The sequence below is a fragment of the Calypte anna genome, chromosome 2 (assembly GCF_003957555.1).
Source record: "Calypte anna isolate BGI_N300 chromosome 2, bCalAnn1_v1.p, whole genome shotgun sequence".
Lineage (NCBI taxonomy): Eukaryota > Metazoa > Chordata > Aves > Apodiformes > Trochilidae > Calypte > Calypte anna.
Genome location: NC_044245.1, coordinates 41,411,771 through 41,426,299, shown reverse-complemented (window position 1 = coordinate 41,426,299; position 14,529 = coordinate 41,411,771). Strand labels below are relative to the sequence as shown.

Sequence of the window (14,529 nt, the reverse complement as noted above, 5' to 3'; positions counted from 1 at the left end):
ATTCAAACGTAATCCCTTGGGAGCAGATTCACTTTGAATGGATTTGGGGAAAAAATACACATCCTTCTCAAATTCAGTAGCTAGGATGGCTATATTTGTCTCTGTCAAGTTACATGCAAAGAAGCAGAGTGAAAGGCTTTAATACACTAGGGATAAGTTCTCTTGATAGATGCATCCAACTTCCATCACCATTAATGGGAATTATATACTGAGTATTGAGAAAAGGGCACACGCAGGAAATTACACATTTCTAATGACATTCAACTTTAGGAAAACTTTCTTTTGATGACTTCTGTTGCAGAAATCCTACTGATGTGGCATGCTGTTACAGAGTTATCAAGTTTCCTAGTAGTGAATTATCTACCAACAAAGTAATATCTCCTTCATCTGCCAAGGGCAAATTTGCTAACATATCCCCCAGGTATTAGCTGTTATTTTAAATATGTTTGCAAATTACTTCCTCCAGTTCCCTTTCAGACTGTGAATCAGTAGCTGGCAATGCTATCCTGCTGAAATAAGAGAAAGAGCAATCAGCTCCTTAATTTTTGTTTGAGGCTGAAATCTTACTGGGCTTAAAGGAAAATAAAAGCCATGGGTGAAACTTAACCATTCTGAAATTAATAGGTTTTTTCACCCATAAATACATCCCCTGAAAGTTTATTGAAAGATCCTTATCATTGCTATTTTTTCTAAACTCTGTGTGCAAAGAATTCTTTCAGAGTATTTTAAGGACAGTTTCTTCTGCATGTGTGCATGGTCCAGCAAGTAAGCCTCTATATTAAAAAAGTTAGCCCTGGGCACTGAAAAATCTGCACATAGGAATGCAACAATTCTCACTCCATACACTACTACAACATTACTCACTGCTTGTATCAGGCAGCCCACAGCAAGGCTGGCATTACAGTGTAAGGTGAGGACACTCCTGCACCAGAGGCAGCTCAGTAGAAGGAATTTGCCAATCTAAAATGTTTAGTCTACCTGCCTGAAGATGTGTGAGGGACTGCAGACACTTCCCCTTTGTTTATGATGAGGCAGAATAAAATTGTAAATAAACTCCCAATGTGAAATGTACACATGGAGTTGTATTTGTAGGGTTTTCCCCTCTGATTATTCTCGATATGGTCATTGTTTCCATTAACCCACTAGTTCATGTTCTAAAGCTGTATCTTAAGACATTCGCAAGACCACAATGCTTAAGCAGCACTCCAAGACAGGATATACACTAACAAACTTTCTTAGAAAATTTTCTGAAAAAAAGAAACTGATTTAAGTGTCTAGAAAACAATTACTTCTGTTGAGGTAACTGAATTGTTTCAGTGAAAAAGCTGGGAAGAGATAAGACAGAAACACAAGACCAAGCACATCAAGCAGCAGCGTAAACACAAACCTCTCCCTGCCTTTTAATTTTCATCTGAGTATCAAAAATTTCATCCAATTACTTCAAAATTTTTTTATAACAACTGAGAACTATTAAAGCAAAATATGATGACACTTTATCAACTTTTAAATGGTGGAGTTCATGTCTGGCAACAGCATCAGACTCCTCAATCTGCTAGAGCAGGATAGAAGATGTTTACTGTCACATGTATTAGTTAAAATTAGTAGGATAAGATCTTCAGCAGACATTAATCTGTGATTTCAGAGTGCTGCAATGTCAGATTATACTATCTGATGTTTAACAGTTTAGAGTCACTGAATGTTTCTGGGTATTGATCATAGAACATCATCCTTCATCTGGAGAGCACTCATTCAGCTGTAGCAATGCTATAAGTCTGCAAGATTTCTAAGAGCTTCTACGAAATACCTTGTTCATTTTTTGTCAAATGCCAAGTGGATTAATAATTATGTCATGCAAATACTATTTCAACAACAGGCACTGAGGATACTCTGCATAACCTGACCATAGTAGCTGAACCACTCAGCATCCCTTTAAGGATCAGGAGGCAGTTGCATGCTTTGTTACCATTTCTGCTGTCCAGTGACATGAGCAGCTTATTCTCTAAAATATGTCACTCAGGCATTTTTCACAAAAAAACCACTCATGTAAAACCCTCTCTTATGTTGTAGTTCTCACAAACTACAATTCCAAACTTTCTAAATGCAGTAATAACGAAGGCTATACCAGTGGAAATTGCTCCATGGGAACGGAGACATTTTTAATTCCTTGGATGCAAAATTTTATGATTTAGGCATATTTGAAATATCCTTGCACAGGGGTAGCGAGCAGAGCATCTTAACTGTATGCTGAATCTGGAGATGCTATTCCTAATTCTGATATGGACATCAGTGATACCAGCCTGGTCGTGGTAACCTCCTGCATCACAGATTTGTAGGTTACAGAACCTCTGTGTCAGGAACAGCTAAGATAATATTTCCAGTCTGGCCTTCTGCTCGTGAAATCATTCCACTCCACTAGCATTGCAAAGCCCTAACTTCTGGATATATGTCTAACAAGCAAGCCCTCGATTTAGATTTGCATTGGGAAGTCCATCACATCCCTTGGCAGAATTCTAATAATTATCCCTTTTGTTAAAAATGCACACCTTGTTTCTGCAGTGATTTAGTTCACCTATGGATTTCATTTGTTGGAATGGACACTTGTTCACCTTTCAGAATCTCATCCCCCCGCAGAGTCTAAAATCTCGTTAGCACAGCTGAACACCTTATTCTCCAGCAACTAACTGTGGTGAACTTCCACATGAACTCTCTTACCCACAGTTTAGCATTCTGTCAGAGCAGATTTAACTAGGTTGCACTACCTCACACTTGCCTTGAGGCAAATTCTCCCAGCTACTGGTGTTTATGTGATGTGTAGTACCTTAATAAGGCATGGCAAACTGCCTGCATATCTGCCCAAATTTGTATCCAGACAGGGAATAGCAGCTGTAGGTACTATTCCTAATTATTTTGTTCTTCATATGTTCAAAACCACAACAACCAGTCATTTTCAAAAGGCAGACAATCATTTACATTAAACCCTTATCTGAAAATGCTAAAAAGTCAGTGTGGTTCCCTAAGCAAACAGTACCACCTCCTTCCTAACCCACTGCAGGCCTAAGGACAATCAAGTGGAAATTACTGCTCTGCTCAAAGCTCAAACACCTCTGTTTCAAAATACAAAATAGAAACTTAAAATCCACCTTTTAATGAGAAAAGTGATGATGGTATTGGCAGTCTAACTACTCACGCTAAACAACAGCTTGGAAAGGTGCTATGTGGTTACAATAGTGGTAAATGTGCCTTGTCATTAACTTTTAAGGGTAAGATACTTCAAATAATTAGTGGCTTGCCTCTAGCATTTGCTACCCACCTGCACTCACAAGAAGGTCAATATATTCCTGACTTCAGATCATGCTGCAAGTCACCAGAAAAAAAAAAAGCCAAGTTAGGGAAAGTGCAAGTTTGCTGAATGGTGACTGATAGATACATACACCACTGAGGGAAGAGTTAGGCCTTGAAAAACTGATACAAGCTACCAAAGCTTCCTTGTGCCTCACCATTCCCTTGCAGCTCCCAGCACACAGCCTATAAACCTGAAAAAAACAGGAGGAAAAAAAAAGCTAATTGTTATCTTCTTGAATTTGGCAGAGTAATTGAGGCTGACCAGAATTTCTGGATGCTCTGAGGGCTTTAATCCAGAATTTCTGCTGAAAAAAGAACAGCCATTATTACTGTCTTTGAACCTCAATTTCCCAGTCACAATAGACCAATGTTGAATCAATCTCTGTTCATTTCCCATAAAGTCTCTGTCAATAGAAACTGTAATTAACTCAACAATGCTTTTTTTTTTTTTTTTTTTTTTTTTTTTTTAAGCACATGTTAGGCAGAACTAGTCAAAACTGTGGAAATTGTAATACAAGGAACTGCATTGAAGTTCAACAGTGGCATCAAAAATACAGTGGGTGAAACTGTGGGAAGCTGGAGATCTGCATTTGGATCTCAAGAGACTGAACCCAGGCTTCTCACTTCCCAGCTCACTGCTTTAACCATGGGTCAAGATGCAAGCGCTGTTCCCAGTTACAAGTCACCAAAAAGTCCTGCCTCTTCCTCTCATGTAAAAGAACGAGACAGTAACTTATTCCAACACATATAGAAGGAGTCTTCATGCCTTATACACACACTCTGAAATCTTTCTGCTAGGGTCAAGCTCCTAGTTAGAAAAAACTCAGAAACTACATGGGATATGTGTGGGCCCTCATTTTGAATCTTATATTCCTATATATTTTGGTGATTTAATTTGAATTTTTTTTTCTTTCTTCCTTTAAACACGCCAAATCAAGGGAACATGTATACATGGGAAGCTGTAGGCAGCTTCTTGTGCTAATATTCATGGTACTTGTGTGGCTTCAGGGAAGAGTAGGAACAGCAAAGCTCCCAGGCAGGCATAGACTTCAAAGCAAAAGCATAAAATGCAAGAAGTAAGGAGTGAGTGAGAAAGGAGTGGAAGGAGAAGGAAAAACGATGATGAAGAAACACTTTTTAATTGTATTCCCTTTTCTAGACTAGTTCACCAATCTTTTTCTGCGGAAAATCCTCCTGTTCCTTTTATCTTGAGGCAAAGAGAGAGCAGATTACAGTTACAACCAAACAATATGGTATTACTGTTTACATGCAAACTTGGGCTGTGACGGCTTTGCATGCCTCATGGTCTGGAACTGTACATACCAGATGAGAGTACTACAAATGCAATAAAAGGATCAGCTTCCCAGATTTTTGACTGCAGGCATTCCCTTGTGGTAAAGTTGGGTGAGGAAATGGCAGAACAGACTGAGGGGAAGAGGGGAAATTCAATAGCCCAGAAGCACGTATCGCTGACCTAGTTACTTTGTGAGAGCTTCAATAAAGAGGCTTATGAAGTCATGACTATTACATGGTCCTCTCTGATCTTTTCATAAGGATGAGAAATGGTTGTTTTCAGTTTAAAAAAGAAAAAAGAAAAAAAAGTTCTGTATGTAAAGTCTGTCTTTGTTGTGCTGCGAACTCCCTGGAGAGAATATCAGTCACCCTGCAGGGGCTGGAATAATGAATAAATCCATCAGGGAACAGGCTTTCTTCTCCTCTGACATGCTTCGGGAGACCACCCGTGAACACATCAATCCCTTCTCTGCAGACTGCTACCTCCACAGACCTGCCCAGCCTCAGCCAGCAATGATCCTTCCTCTCCAAGCCCATCACTGATGGAGTTTAGATGCTCTCAGCCTGAAGAGTGGCAGGACCATGGGCTTCCCACTCTCTGGGCAAAGGCTCTAACTGCTGTATGAAAAAAGGCAATGCAACTGTGAAAATCAATAATGGGAACTGTGAGGAGGCAGAGGGTACACAGCAGGGCAGCTGGCTGGTTGCCACAGCACAGTCACTGCAGAATCATAGATCTCCCCATAGGCAGGAGACAAATGAGAAGGGGTAATTGCTCTATGCTTGCAGACAGAACCAGCCAAAGGGCAAAAAGGCTCAACCACCACCTGCAGATGACAGCTCTCCTCTTGAAATCTTCATGGGTTCCTTATCATAGATTGACAAATTCGTGCTGCTCAAAACCTCATGAAATTCTTCTCATTAGTGAAGCACACAAAGATTTACTTCATTCATTCCTGCACTCTTTCTATGTGTTTCTCAAGAATGGAACACCCTGGAGTCACTACCCAGTCATGTTACAGGAAAGCTTTAATATAGCCACAGAGATGAGGGGGGTGCATCCTGAGAGCAGAAAGCAACCATCTACCATGTGAACTCAGGAAGTAACTTGATGCTGGTCAGATGCTAAACTCTTGCACATGGTTTTATTGTCTTTCCATCTTACCCCTAACTGATAACATAAAGAAAAAATGCAACCTTAATTATGTGTGCTTTTATAATGCAGGTCATTTTAGAGTAAAAGGTAAAAAAACTCACAAACAAAACCAACTCTCCTGTCTCTTTAATGTAATGTCTTGCTCAGAGTAACAGAGAAGTGCTATTCCATGTTAATTAGCAGCTTTACAGTGAGTTGAAGTAAAACCAAAATTTAGCTTCAGTCCTCCCTTTAGCACTGGCCTGAAACTACACAGTGAATACTGACTATCTAATAAAGGGATATTTTAAGAAACTAGACAGATAGAGGAAAAAAAACAACCCTGGAAAGTGAAAAAGTGTAGTTACATCTACCATATTTCCCCACAGATGTACTTAAAGAGGTGGAAGTTATTCAAATACACACACACACTACTTTCCTGGAGCACTATAAGTATACAAGGTATGCTAAGTTCTAATATAACTATGACTTCAGATTTGCTCCAGCCACAGAGCTCCTAAACAAAGCATGTGGAAGTTAGTCAGGACAGCTAGGTAACACTAAAAATAGGGGAGCAGTCAAAATTATGGGAAATTTGAGCTCTCTGAGCACCAAGACTTTTTCTTAAATTGTTACCTAAGCATTACAGCCATGTTATCAAAACCAATGCTCTTCTACAGCTTTATATACTAAGTTGTCAATAGAATCTCAACTACTAATTAAACTTCAAGGATCAGACAAGATCAGCATCTCAAGATATGAACGAATCTTGGACAGCTGTTTCTGTTGCCTTCCCTGAAAATAACTAGAGGTAATAATTCATTAGGAATCATCTGTGGTCTGTTTCAAAGTTCACCCTGTTGTACAGCAACATTAAAAATGTACTTATATTAGTGAGATGAAATCTACAAAATTACCACATTATTATCCAAAAAGCCCCAGGCACCACCCAACTGTGCCAATGAGTTACGTATACATGTGATGTACTTATTCCCATTCTGGGCTGCAGAATCCATAGCAGGATAGAAACTGGAGGGTGGCTTGTCTGCTTCTCTTTTCTAAAATATCTAGACTTAGGAGAACTATGGGTTGACTCTTGAAAAATCTTACTGATGCTCCCTTTCTTTCTCAGTCAATAAAATGAGTAACAGCTCACTTATGACCCTCCTGGGTGGAACTTTAAGCAAAATTTAAACACATATACACATTCTGAGAAGGAGTTTGCCCCTTAGTTCTCATTCTCCATTTTTCTTCCATATTAATTACATCAGCACTTGCAGCTTCTCAGTGATGAGAGAGCTTCAGTTTGCACACAGCTAGGGAAATGTACATGAGTGGTTTTGAAGGAAAGACCTGATCTTGATGAGAAATCATCCCTGTTACACATCTCTTTTTTGGGGCGACTACTTATTCCAAATCAATTAATTTCCACTGTCCCAAATTCTCCTCCTGTGATTCTTCCTGGGCAAAAATCCTTAATGACACATTACAAGAAGTTTGGAAGTATCTTCTTTCCCTTGACTGCTAGAAATCTCTCCTTCCTAAAGTTCTGAAGACTTCAAAATACTGCAGTTAAATTATTCTCTCGCTCCAAGAAAGAGAACTGGATCATTCTGGCTCCTGTAAGCCTGATATCACAAAAGACCCCTCAGGGGAATTACAGCCTCATAACATACAGTTGCCTATTATTTATTCTGTGGCCAGATTCTCAGCTGGTATAAATCAGAGCAGGTTCCTTGCCTTCAACAAAGTAAAGCTGATTTATGCCAGCTGACAGTCTGGCCCTGCATATGTTCCACTTGCACAATGCTATTTTTTAAAGAGGCCCATTAAAGTGCCCCAGGCATGTAAGAACCACCACACTTGAGTCTTTCCTTGGAAAATGTTGCTCCGAGGAGTAAGACTGCAAAACCTTCTTTTTGCACTCTGAGTACGTACTTTTCAAATTCACTTGCTTTTCTAACAGAAGAAAGTCTCTAAGCTGTGACAGAGCCACCATAACCCTGGGAAGATACAAACAGAAGGTATGCAGGAAACAGAAGACAACTTTCTAATATCTCTAGTTCAAGATCTTAAACCTAGCTGTCACTGTAGTAATCGATCTGCTGGGTTGTAAGCTGATGGATGCTTTAAGTTTGAGGAAGCAGATTCCTCTGTTCCTGAAATCTACTATTTCAGTGGCATTTTTGCCAAAATGCTACTCTGGGTGGCTGGAGAACTGGAATCAGACTATTAGGGCTGTTAGTAATAAAAATTGTGGTTCCTTTGCATGACAGAAATTTCTTAATACAGCTTGGTATTTTGATATGAAACCAAGATTATAAGACACCAGTCACTCAGAGCACTGCCATTCCCACCCAACAAGAAGAAAATGAACAGATGGCTACAGCTCAATGTAAGAAACAATGTCTGGACATGGGCTTTCCTGCACCAGAAAGTGCTGTAACACCTCGTACATTTTCATATTCACCACCAGAGTGAAACCAAAATCATTTGAAGTGGTGGTTGTGGGGGTGTTTGTGCATGCATACAAAATGAGGGACAGGCCTCCAATATCCTGGGGAGAGTGGACAGGGGGAGCTCCAGATTCAGATGTGCATTCCATGAGCCAGACCTGCCTTTCTCTCATCTTCAGCCAGTGATGATTCTAATTATTCACTAATGATGATTTCTCTTGCTATCCGTTTCTTTGTATAGCAGAAATTACATCCTGGACCAGGCTTTAAAAAAAAAAAAAAAAAAAAAAAAAGGGTTTCCTGATGAAGGTTTTAATGGAAATTGGTACATTTCCACAAATTGTTTCAGTTTTTACAAATCAGCATTTTCCCATGAAAAAACAGTGTCAAAAACTCTCAACCAGCTCTAATTCTAACCAGATTAACTCAGGGATGAATGCCAGCAGGAAGTTCTTGCTAAATACCAGTTGTTCGAGCAAAGGAAAATTATTCCTTCCCCAGATGATCTTCCCAGAGATGAAAAGGATTTGAAACCCATATGAAAAAAAAGACAGGTAATTCCAGCTTTAACAACCACAATGGTATTCAGGGCAAGAGAAAGGGTAAGGAAACGGGACCTTTAGACAAAAAACCCCCAAAACAAAACAAAAAACAAAACAAAAAAACAACCAAACAAGAAAACCCCAAGTACAAACTGCAACTAGTATTTCTCCTGCCACTGCTAGTGCTACAGTTTCTTAAAATCTGAAGCAGTTGTTAAACTTCCCAGCAATTCAAGCAAACAAACATTACTCCCTAGGAATCCATAGAGATTGCAGGGCTAAATAAATACTCTAATTTAAATTCTGCTTAAGTCCCTATAACTTAGTGGACACAAACGAATAAAGGCATTCTGTCACTTGTGGAAAGAGACTTACAGTTTCTGGTGAGACTTAGTAATTCTAACTACTAATTTGGATGAGTTTTTCTTCACTGGATGGTGTTTGAAGTGGTTTGCTCCTTCTACATATCTTACCCTAAACATCTGTACACTAACTAAATCTCTTCTTTCAGCATTAGGATATAAATGGTTGTACTCAACCAATGTCAGTGCTGCTGCTTTGTCTTTATGCCAGAGTGAAGACATATTATGAAAAGTTGAAGCTTATTTTTTCACATTATGAAAGCTGAAGACTTAGCTGAGTCACTGAGAAAATCTTGCAAATATTTAGTACCAACTCATAGCTTTGAGAGGCATACAAATCAGTGGCATTTGCCTTAACTACAATGCCCTTCCTCAATGTGTATGCTCTCTCCTTGCTATAAAAGCAATCTATCCCCTGTAGTAAGAAGTTTCCCCACTGTTTCTTAATATAAGACTTATCACTTCCACCTGCCAGTGAAGGTAAACTTCTAAAGAACTTATAACTAGTCTAGCAAAACCAAAGTGATTCATTTTGGTCTATTTTACCCTTCCAGAATTATAGTTCATAAAAAAAGAGCACAAGTATTTTATCAGACTTGGCCAACTTTCTATTTCATAACAGGACTGGCTCTCAGTGACTCTGTGCTGGAGAACACTTGTACTCTCCAATATCTGCACAGAACTGGTTGATAACTTAGTCCAATTATAGAGTCTGTAATGCTCTGGCAATAAAAACTATATGATGTCCTCGGGATGTGCCTACCTGGTAATTTCCTTTAAGTCAAAGGACTCCTATGTGGTAAAGGAGACACCGCTGGTCTCCTACCTGTGTCAGGACATCCTTCCATCCCTCTGCTCACCAGAGGGACCATGGGCAGGTCAGGATCATAACAACTCCCCCCTCTCCTGCTCAATCCAAGATTATGCGACCACAAGAGTGGCTGGAAGCCCTGACTTTCACTCTGCCACCAAGACTCAGCTGTAGCCCATACCAGGCAGTGTGGAGACTGCCCTGACCTCTTTCAGATCAAAATTTGTCATTGCACTAGTGATGTTTTGTACCTTGGAGATACAAATACATCTGGTTATGCAAAATCCAAGGGAAAAACAAATAGGGCCCAACCACTTGTTTTTGTTTGTTCTTACTCTACTGTGAGGCACAGCTCTTCTGAACTTTGAGGAGTGACAGTGTAACAAAGTGGATGCAAGCAAAGTACATGTAGCACAGACTTACAGCATTAATAATAAAAAAAGAAGTTCCTGTGCCACAAATGCAAAACTACAACCTTAAAAATATCCTGCAGAGGAAGTATAAGCATGGGAAACTCTAAGAACTGGTGCTACAGTGACACTACACATTTTTCTTCCCCCCCCCCCCCACAAAAGAACAACTTGTTTCTAAAAACCTAGCACTGAAACAAAGCAAATAAATGAACAAACAAAACAAACCAACCTAACAAACAAACAAACAAACAAACAAAAAAACAACCCAACACACACAGAAAACCAACCAAGCAAACAAACAAAACCAAACAGAAAACCTGAAAAAACAAACTATGAGGAACTTTCCTTCTAGTAGAGTGTGACACTGTCTTTGCTCCTAAGTTCAGAATTAACCTTGTCACAATTGCAAGTGTTATGAGCTACAATTATATGAAACTACAGTGAATTCAACCCAGAAAGGATTATTTAATTTTGAAACAATGCTGTTCATCTAAATGTAGGTCATATAACAGCAAGTGTTTATAAAATATAAGTGGAAAAATATGAATATGACAAAATCTGAACTATTCCATTTCCCTTTTTTGAAATAACTTTTGAAACTGTTTCAGGAAACTTATGTGCTATAAATCTATGTAACTCTACTGATGCTAATGAAACTATATCAATCTGCAGAAGCTTAAGTTCTGGCTCATCTTTTTTTAATAGAAACCATTCCTTCATGAAATTCACCACCTGAATATTACAGAAGCATGTTAATGCCAAGGAAATCAAAAGAGCAATTTAAAAAAAAGTGATTTTCAAAGTTGCAGGTATCAAAGACTCAGAATTCAATGATAAGCCATGAACAGAAGAAAATGCAATAATATCTCTGTTCCATTTCTACTTTTCTCCTGAAAAAGACTGGAAATTTGCCAGTTTTAATGGGTAGGACAAGAATGTATCTTAGATTCGATCATGTTACAAACTTGTTCCACCAGGTTACAAAGATGTTTGTTCTCATACTTCCCTCTTGGAAATATCTGAAGCTCTAAATTTGATGTTGTTACTATAAAATTAACTGATATAGCTTTTAAAAAATAAGGAGACAATAGTGCAAGTAGGGTTCGGTTGAATGGAAAAATTGTGTTCCAAATGTTCAGGAACGAGCGATTAGTACACAGATTATTCAAAAAAAATCTCAGTTTGATACCCCAAAAATAAATTACAGATTCCTATTCACTTAGAACCATTGATGTCTTATGTGGACACCTGCTGGTTTGCACTGCCATTTATTAATTAAATTTACAATATAGCATTCACAATCATAAAAAAAGAAAAAAAAAAGAAAAAAAAAAAAGAAAAAAATTACACATTGTTCCTTTTAAAGAATTTCAATTACTTGTGGCTAGTGCAGGACATGATGGCACCTTCTTCAAAGTAGATAATGCCAATTGGATCTGCCCATGAATTTTTAGTTTTGTTCAGCATCTTTATGTGAATGTGCTATTCCTGTCTAATATTTTGTTGTGAAGAATGTTAAAGTGAAATTTTAGCTGAGGCTTTATTAACCTCTTCACCAACAAGAGCCAGAGGGTCAGTTGGCATACTTGGGTTGAGAACTCTCCTGAGACTGGTATCTGCCCTGCCTTATCTTCACTGAACTGCTGAGCTATTGATTATTACAAAGTAGCTTTTTTTTCTGTTTTGTTTTACCCCAAACATTTGGCTCCTCTAGTTTTCCTTTCAATGCCAAATAACAACCAGTATCCAAACTTTACACTTTCTGCTTCTGCAGAACTGCTGCTTTCTGACCAGCTCTTCCTGTTATACAGAACAAGAGAATTTATCATTGATTATAAAAAGAATTTTTGGAGCCATAGGATAGACTATCTGACAACAGGTCTACTCATTTTTTGTTATTGTACGGTGAAGATTAGGAGCAGTATTGAAAATGCTGAACTGTAACCAATTTCTCTATATTTTTCCTTACGGAACCTATGACAGGAGAGATGAATTATTTCAGAATTTTTTAGAAATTCTTAAGGTCTGTCCATTTTTAAAATCTACCTATAGTTTGACTGTCTATACTGGTGTTAAGGGAAAAAAGGAAAAAATTGTAAGAAGAAATAACACAAAATTGGCAGAAGTGGAGCTTTTTCATTTAAAGCTTTTTTGTCATTGTAATCTCAAAAAAAAAAAAAAAAAGAAAAATAAAAAGGGGTGGGGAGGCTAGGGTCAAAATAAAAGCCACCGCTAGTTGAGGAGAATTTATATTAATATACTATATTAATAAAAACATCACACCTCACATTTAAGACAATATCACTTAGAGCCCTGGGACACCATTTATGTCTTATTCTTATGGATTTTTTTCACCTGCCCTAAGGTTCCATGAGTAACTCTGCAGGTATGTAAAACCTGTTGAGTTTGACAGGATTATTAACGATGCGTGAAGTTACTCGTCCTGTACGTAGCTATTGGCAGTATCTATACAAGAGTTTAAGTTATGGTTTTGCAGCACTTTTAAGATCAATATTGACCATGAATGGTCCACAAGGGAGAACCACAGGGCACAAAGGAAATTTATAGAAGGTCAGGTGTATGAGAATCTTACCTGCTGGCTAAAACTAGATGTAACCTCGCAAGACATCTCAGAAATCTAGTTAGTTCTTCAGAACTGTTTTAGTTGTAGTTGTGTTGCAATCTGATGTTCTCTTTCTAGGTCCACCAGTTGCACTGCAACATGGTTTAGGGCCTAGCTTTGCAGTTACAGATGTGTGTTCACATATGTGGGTTAGCACTGGTAGAACTAAGATCAAAAGCTCCTCAGGGCAAGGACATTGTTTTAGCAGCAGCGCTTTAAGCTCTTGGCACATTCCCAATTATCCTATGAAGACCACTGCAAACCACAGAGTCAAAAACCTATCTCAGGATGTCTTCGTAAGCATAGAATAAGGGATGTAAAGTGTCACTGAAAGTGAATCAAAGAACATGAACTCTGCGTGCTACTGGGATGACTGCTCTTCTCAGTCCAGCTGCCCACAATCACCACTTAATTCTTCTGTAGGCAGAAACACGCATGTAAAATTACTTCTGGACAAGCAACTCCTGAGCCACGCAACAAGCAAGCCAGCTCTGTGCCCAAGCACAGGCCATGTAGCATCCCTGGCACCTTCCAGCTCCTCTCCTTGTGGGTGTGCAGGACAAGCTGCTCCCCACCCATGGCATGCAGCGGTGTCGGAGCGGTCCCGCACCCGCCAGCAGGCACCCAAGGGGCTGGGAGACGCGGTACCGCTGCCGGCTGGTTCTCCCCGTTACTGGCACTGCCCGGCCCACTGCACTCCTGCACACAGTGGGGAGCGGTACCAGGTGCGGGAGCTGCCTCAGGAGCTGCAGGGCCGGGCAGCCGCTGCCCCCCAGGACAGGAGTCAGCTCCCGGACTGCCCTCTCCGGGTTCTCCTGGCCGGATCAGACCCTGCTGCATTTCCTCTCAAATCCTCTCTTCTCCCTCCTTCTTCCCTCCACAGACGGACTTCAGGTTTGTTTGTTTGTCTGTTTTTTCCCCAGATTTCTAGTCCTTTTCCCTCCGTGTACTTTCCAGCAGAGTAATAATAATAATAATAATAATAATAATACCAACAAGAGCCAAACACGCTTCCCCCTCCCGCAATGTTTCCAGCCTCAAAACTTTCTTAGCAACCGCGTTCTCCCCTCTCCTGCCTCCGGCCCCGCTCCTGCCTCCGGCCCCAGGAACTGTCAAGCGGGAGAGCGGGGCCGCCGCACACTTACCCCGAATCAGAGCGGGGACGGAGCTGCCCATGAGGACCCAGAAGGAAAGGCGCAGCAGCAGCAGCCTCCGCAGGCTCCTCGGCAGAGGGAGAGTCATCGCGGAGCCGGATCGACATAGACGGGGAGCGGCGGGAGGGGCGCGGGGGGCGGCCGGGCCGGACCGGGCGGGCAGCGGGGGAGGCCGCGGCGGCGGGGCTGGCGGGGGCGCGGGCTGCGCGGCTCCGCTGCTCGGGACCGCGGGTGACTCACTGAGAACTTCACTTCGGCGCTGCAGGGGAAACAGGAAATCTTAAAACTTCGCAAACAGCTGGGCAGGACTTTCTTACTCTTACAGTAGTTCCTTCTCCCCCTTCCCACAGTCACCCCCTCCCCTGCTCTCGCTCATTTTCTTTCTTTCAGTTTTTTTT

General features: G+C 40.4%; 1 protein-coding gene across 1 annotated transcript in view; it reads right to left on the bottom strand.

The window, feature by feature from the left end:
• Positions 1-14,297, bottom strand: part of TGFBR2 (transforming growth factor beta receptor 2) — a 58,029-nt gene extending 43,732 nt beyond the window's left edge. The window contains exon 1 of the mRNA XM_030446370.1: positions 14,123-14,297. Coding sequence (XP_030302230.1) covers positions 14,123-14,219 — 97 coding nt within the window. The 5' untranslated portion in view covers positions 14,220-14,297. The remainder of the gene's footprint in view (positions 1-14,122) is intronic.
• Between the last annotated feature and the right edge of the window lie 232 nt (positions 14,298-14,529).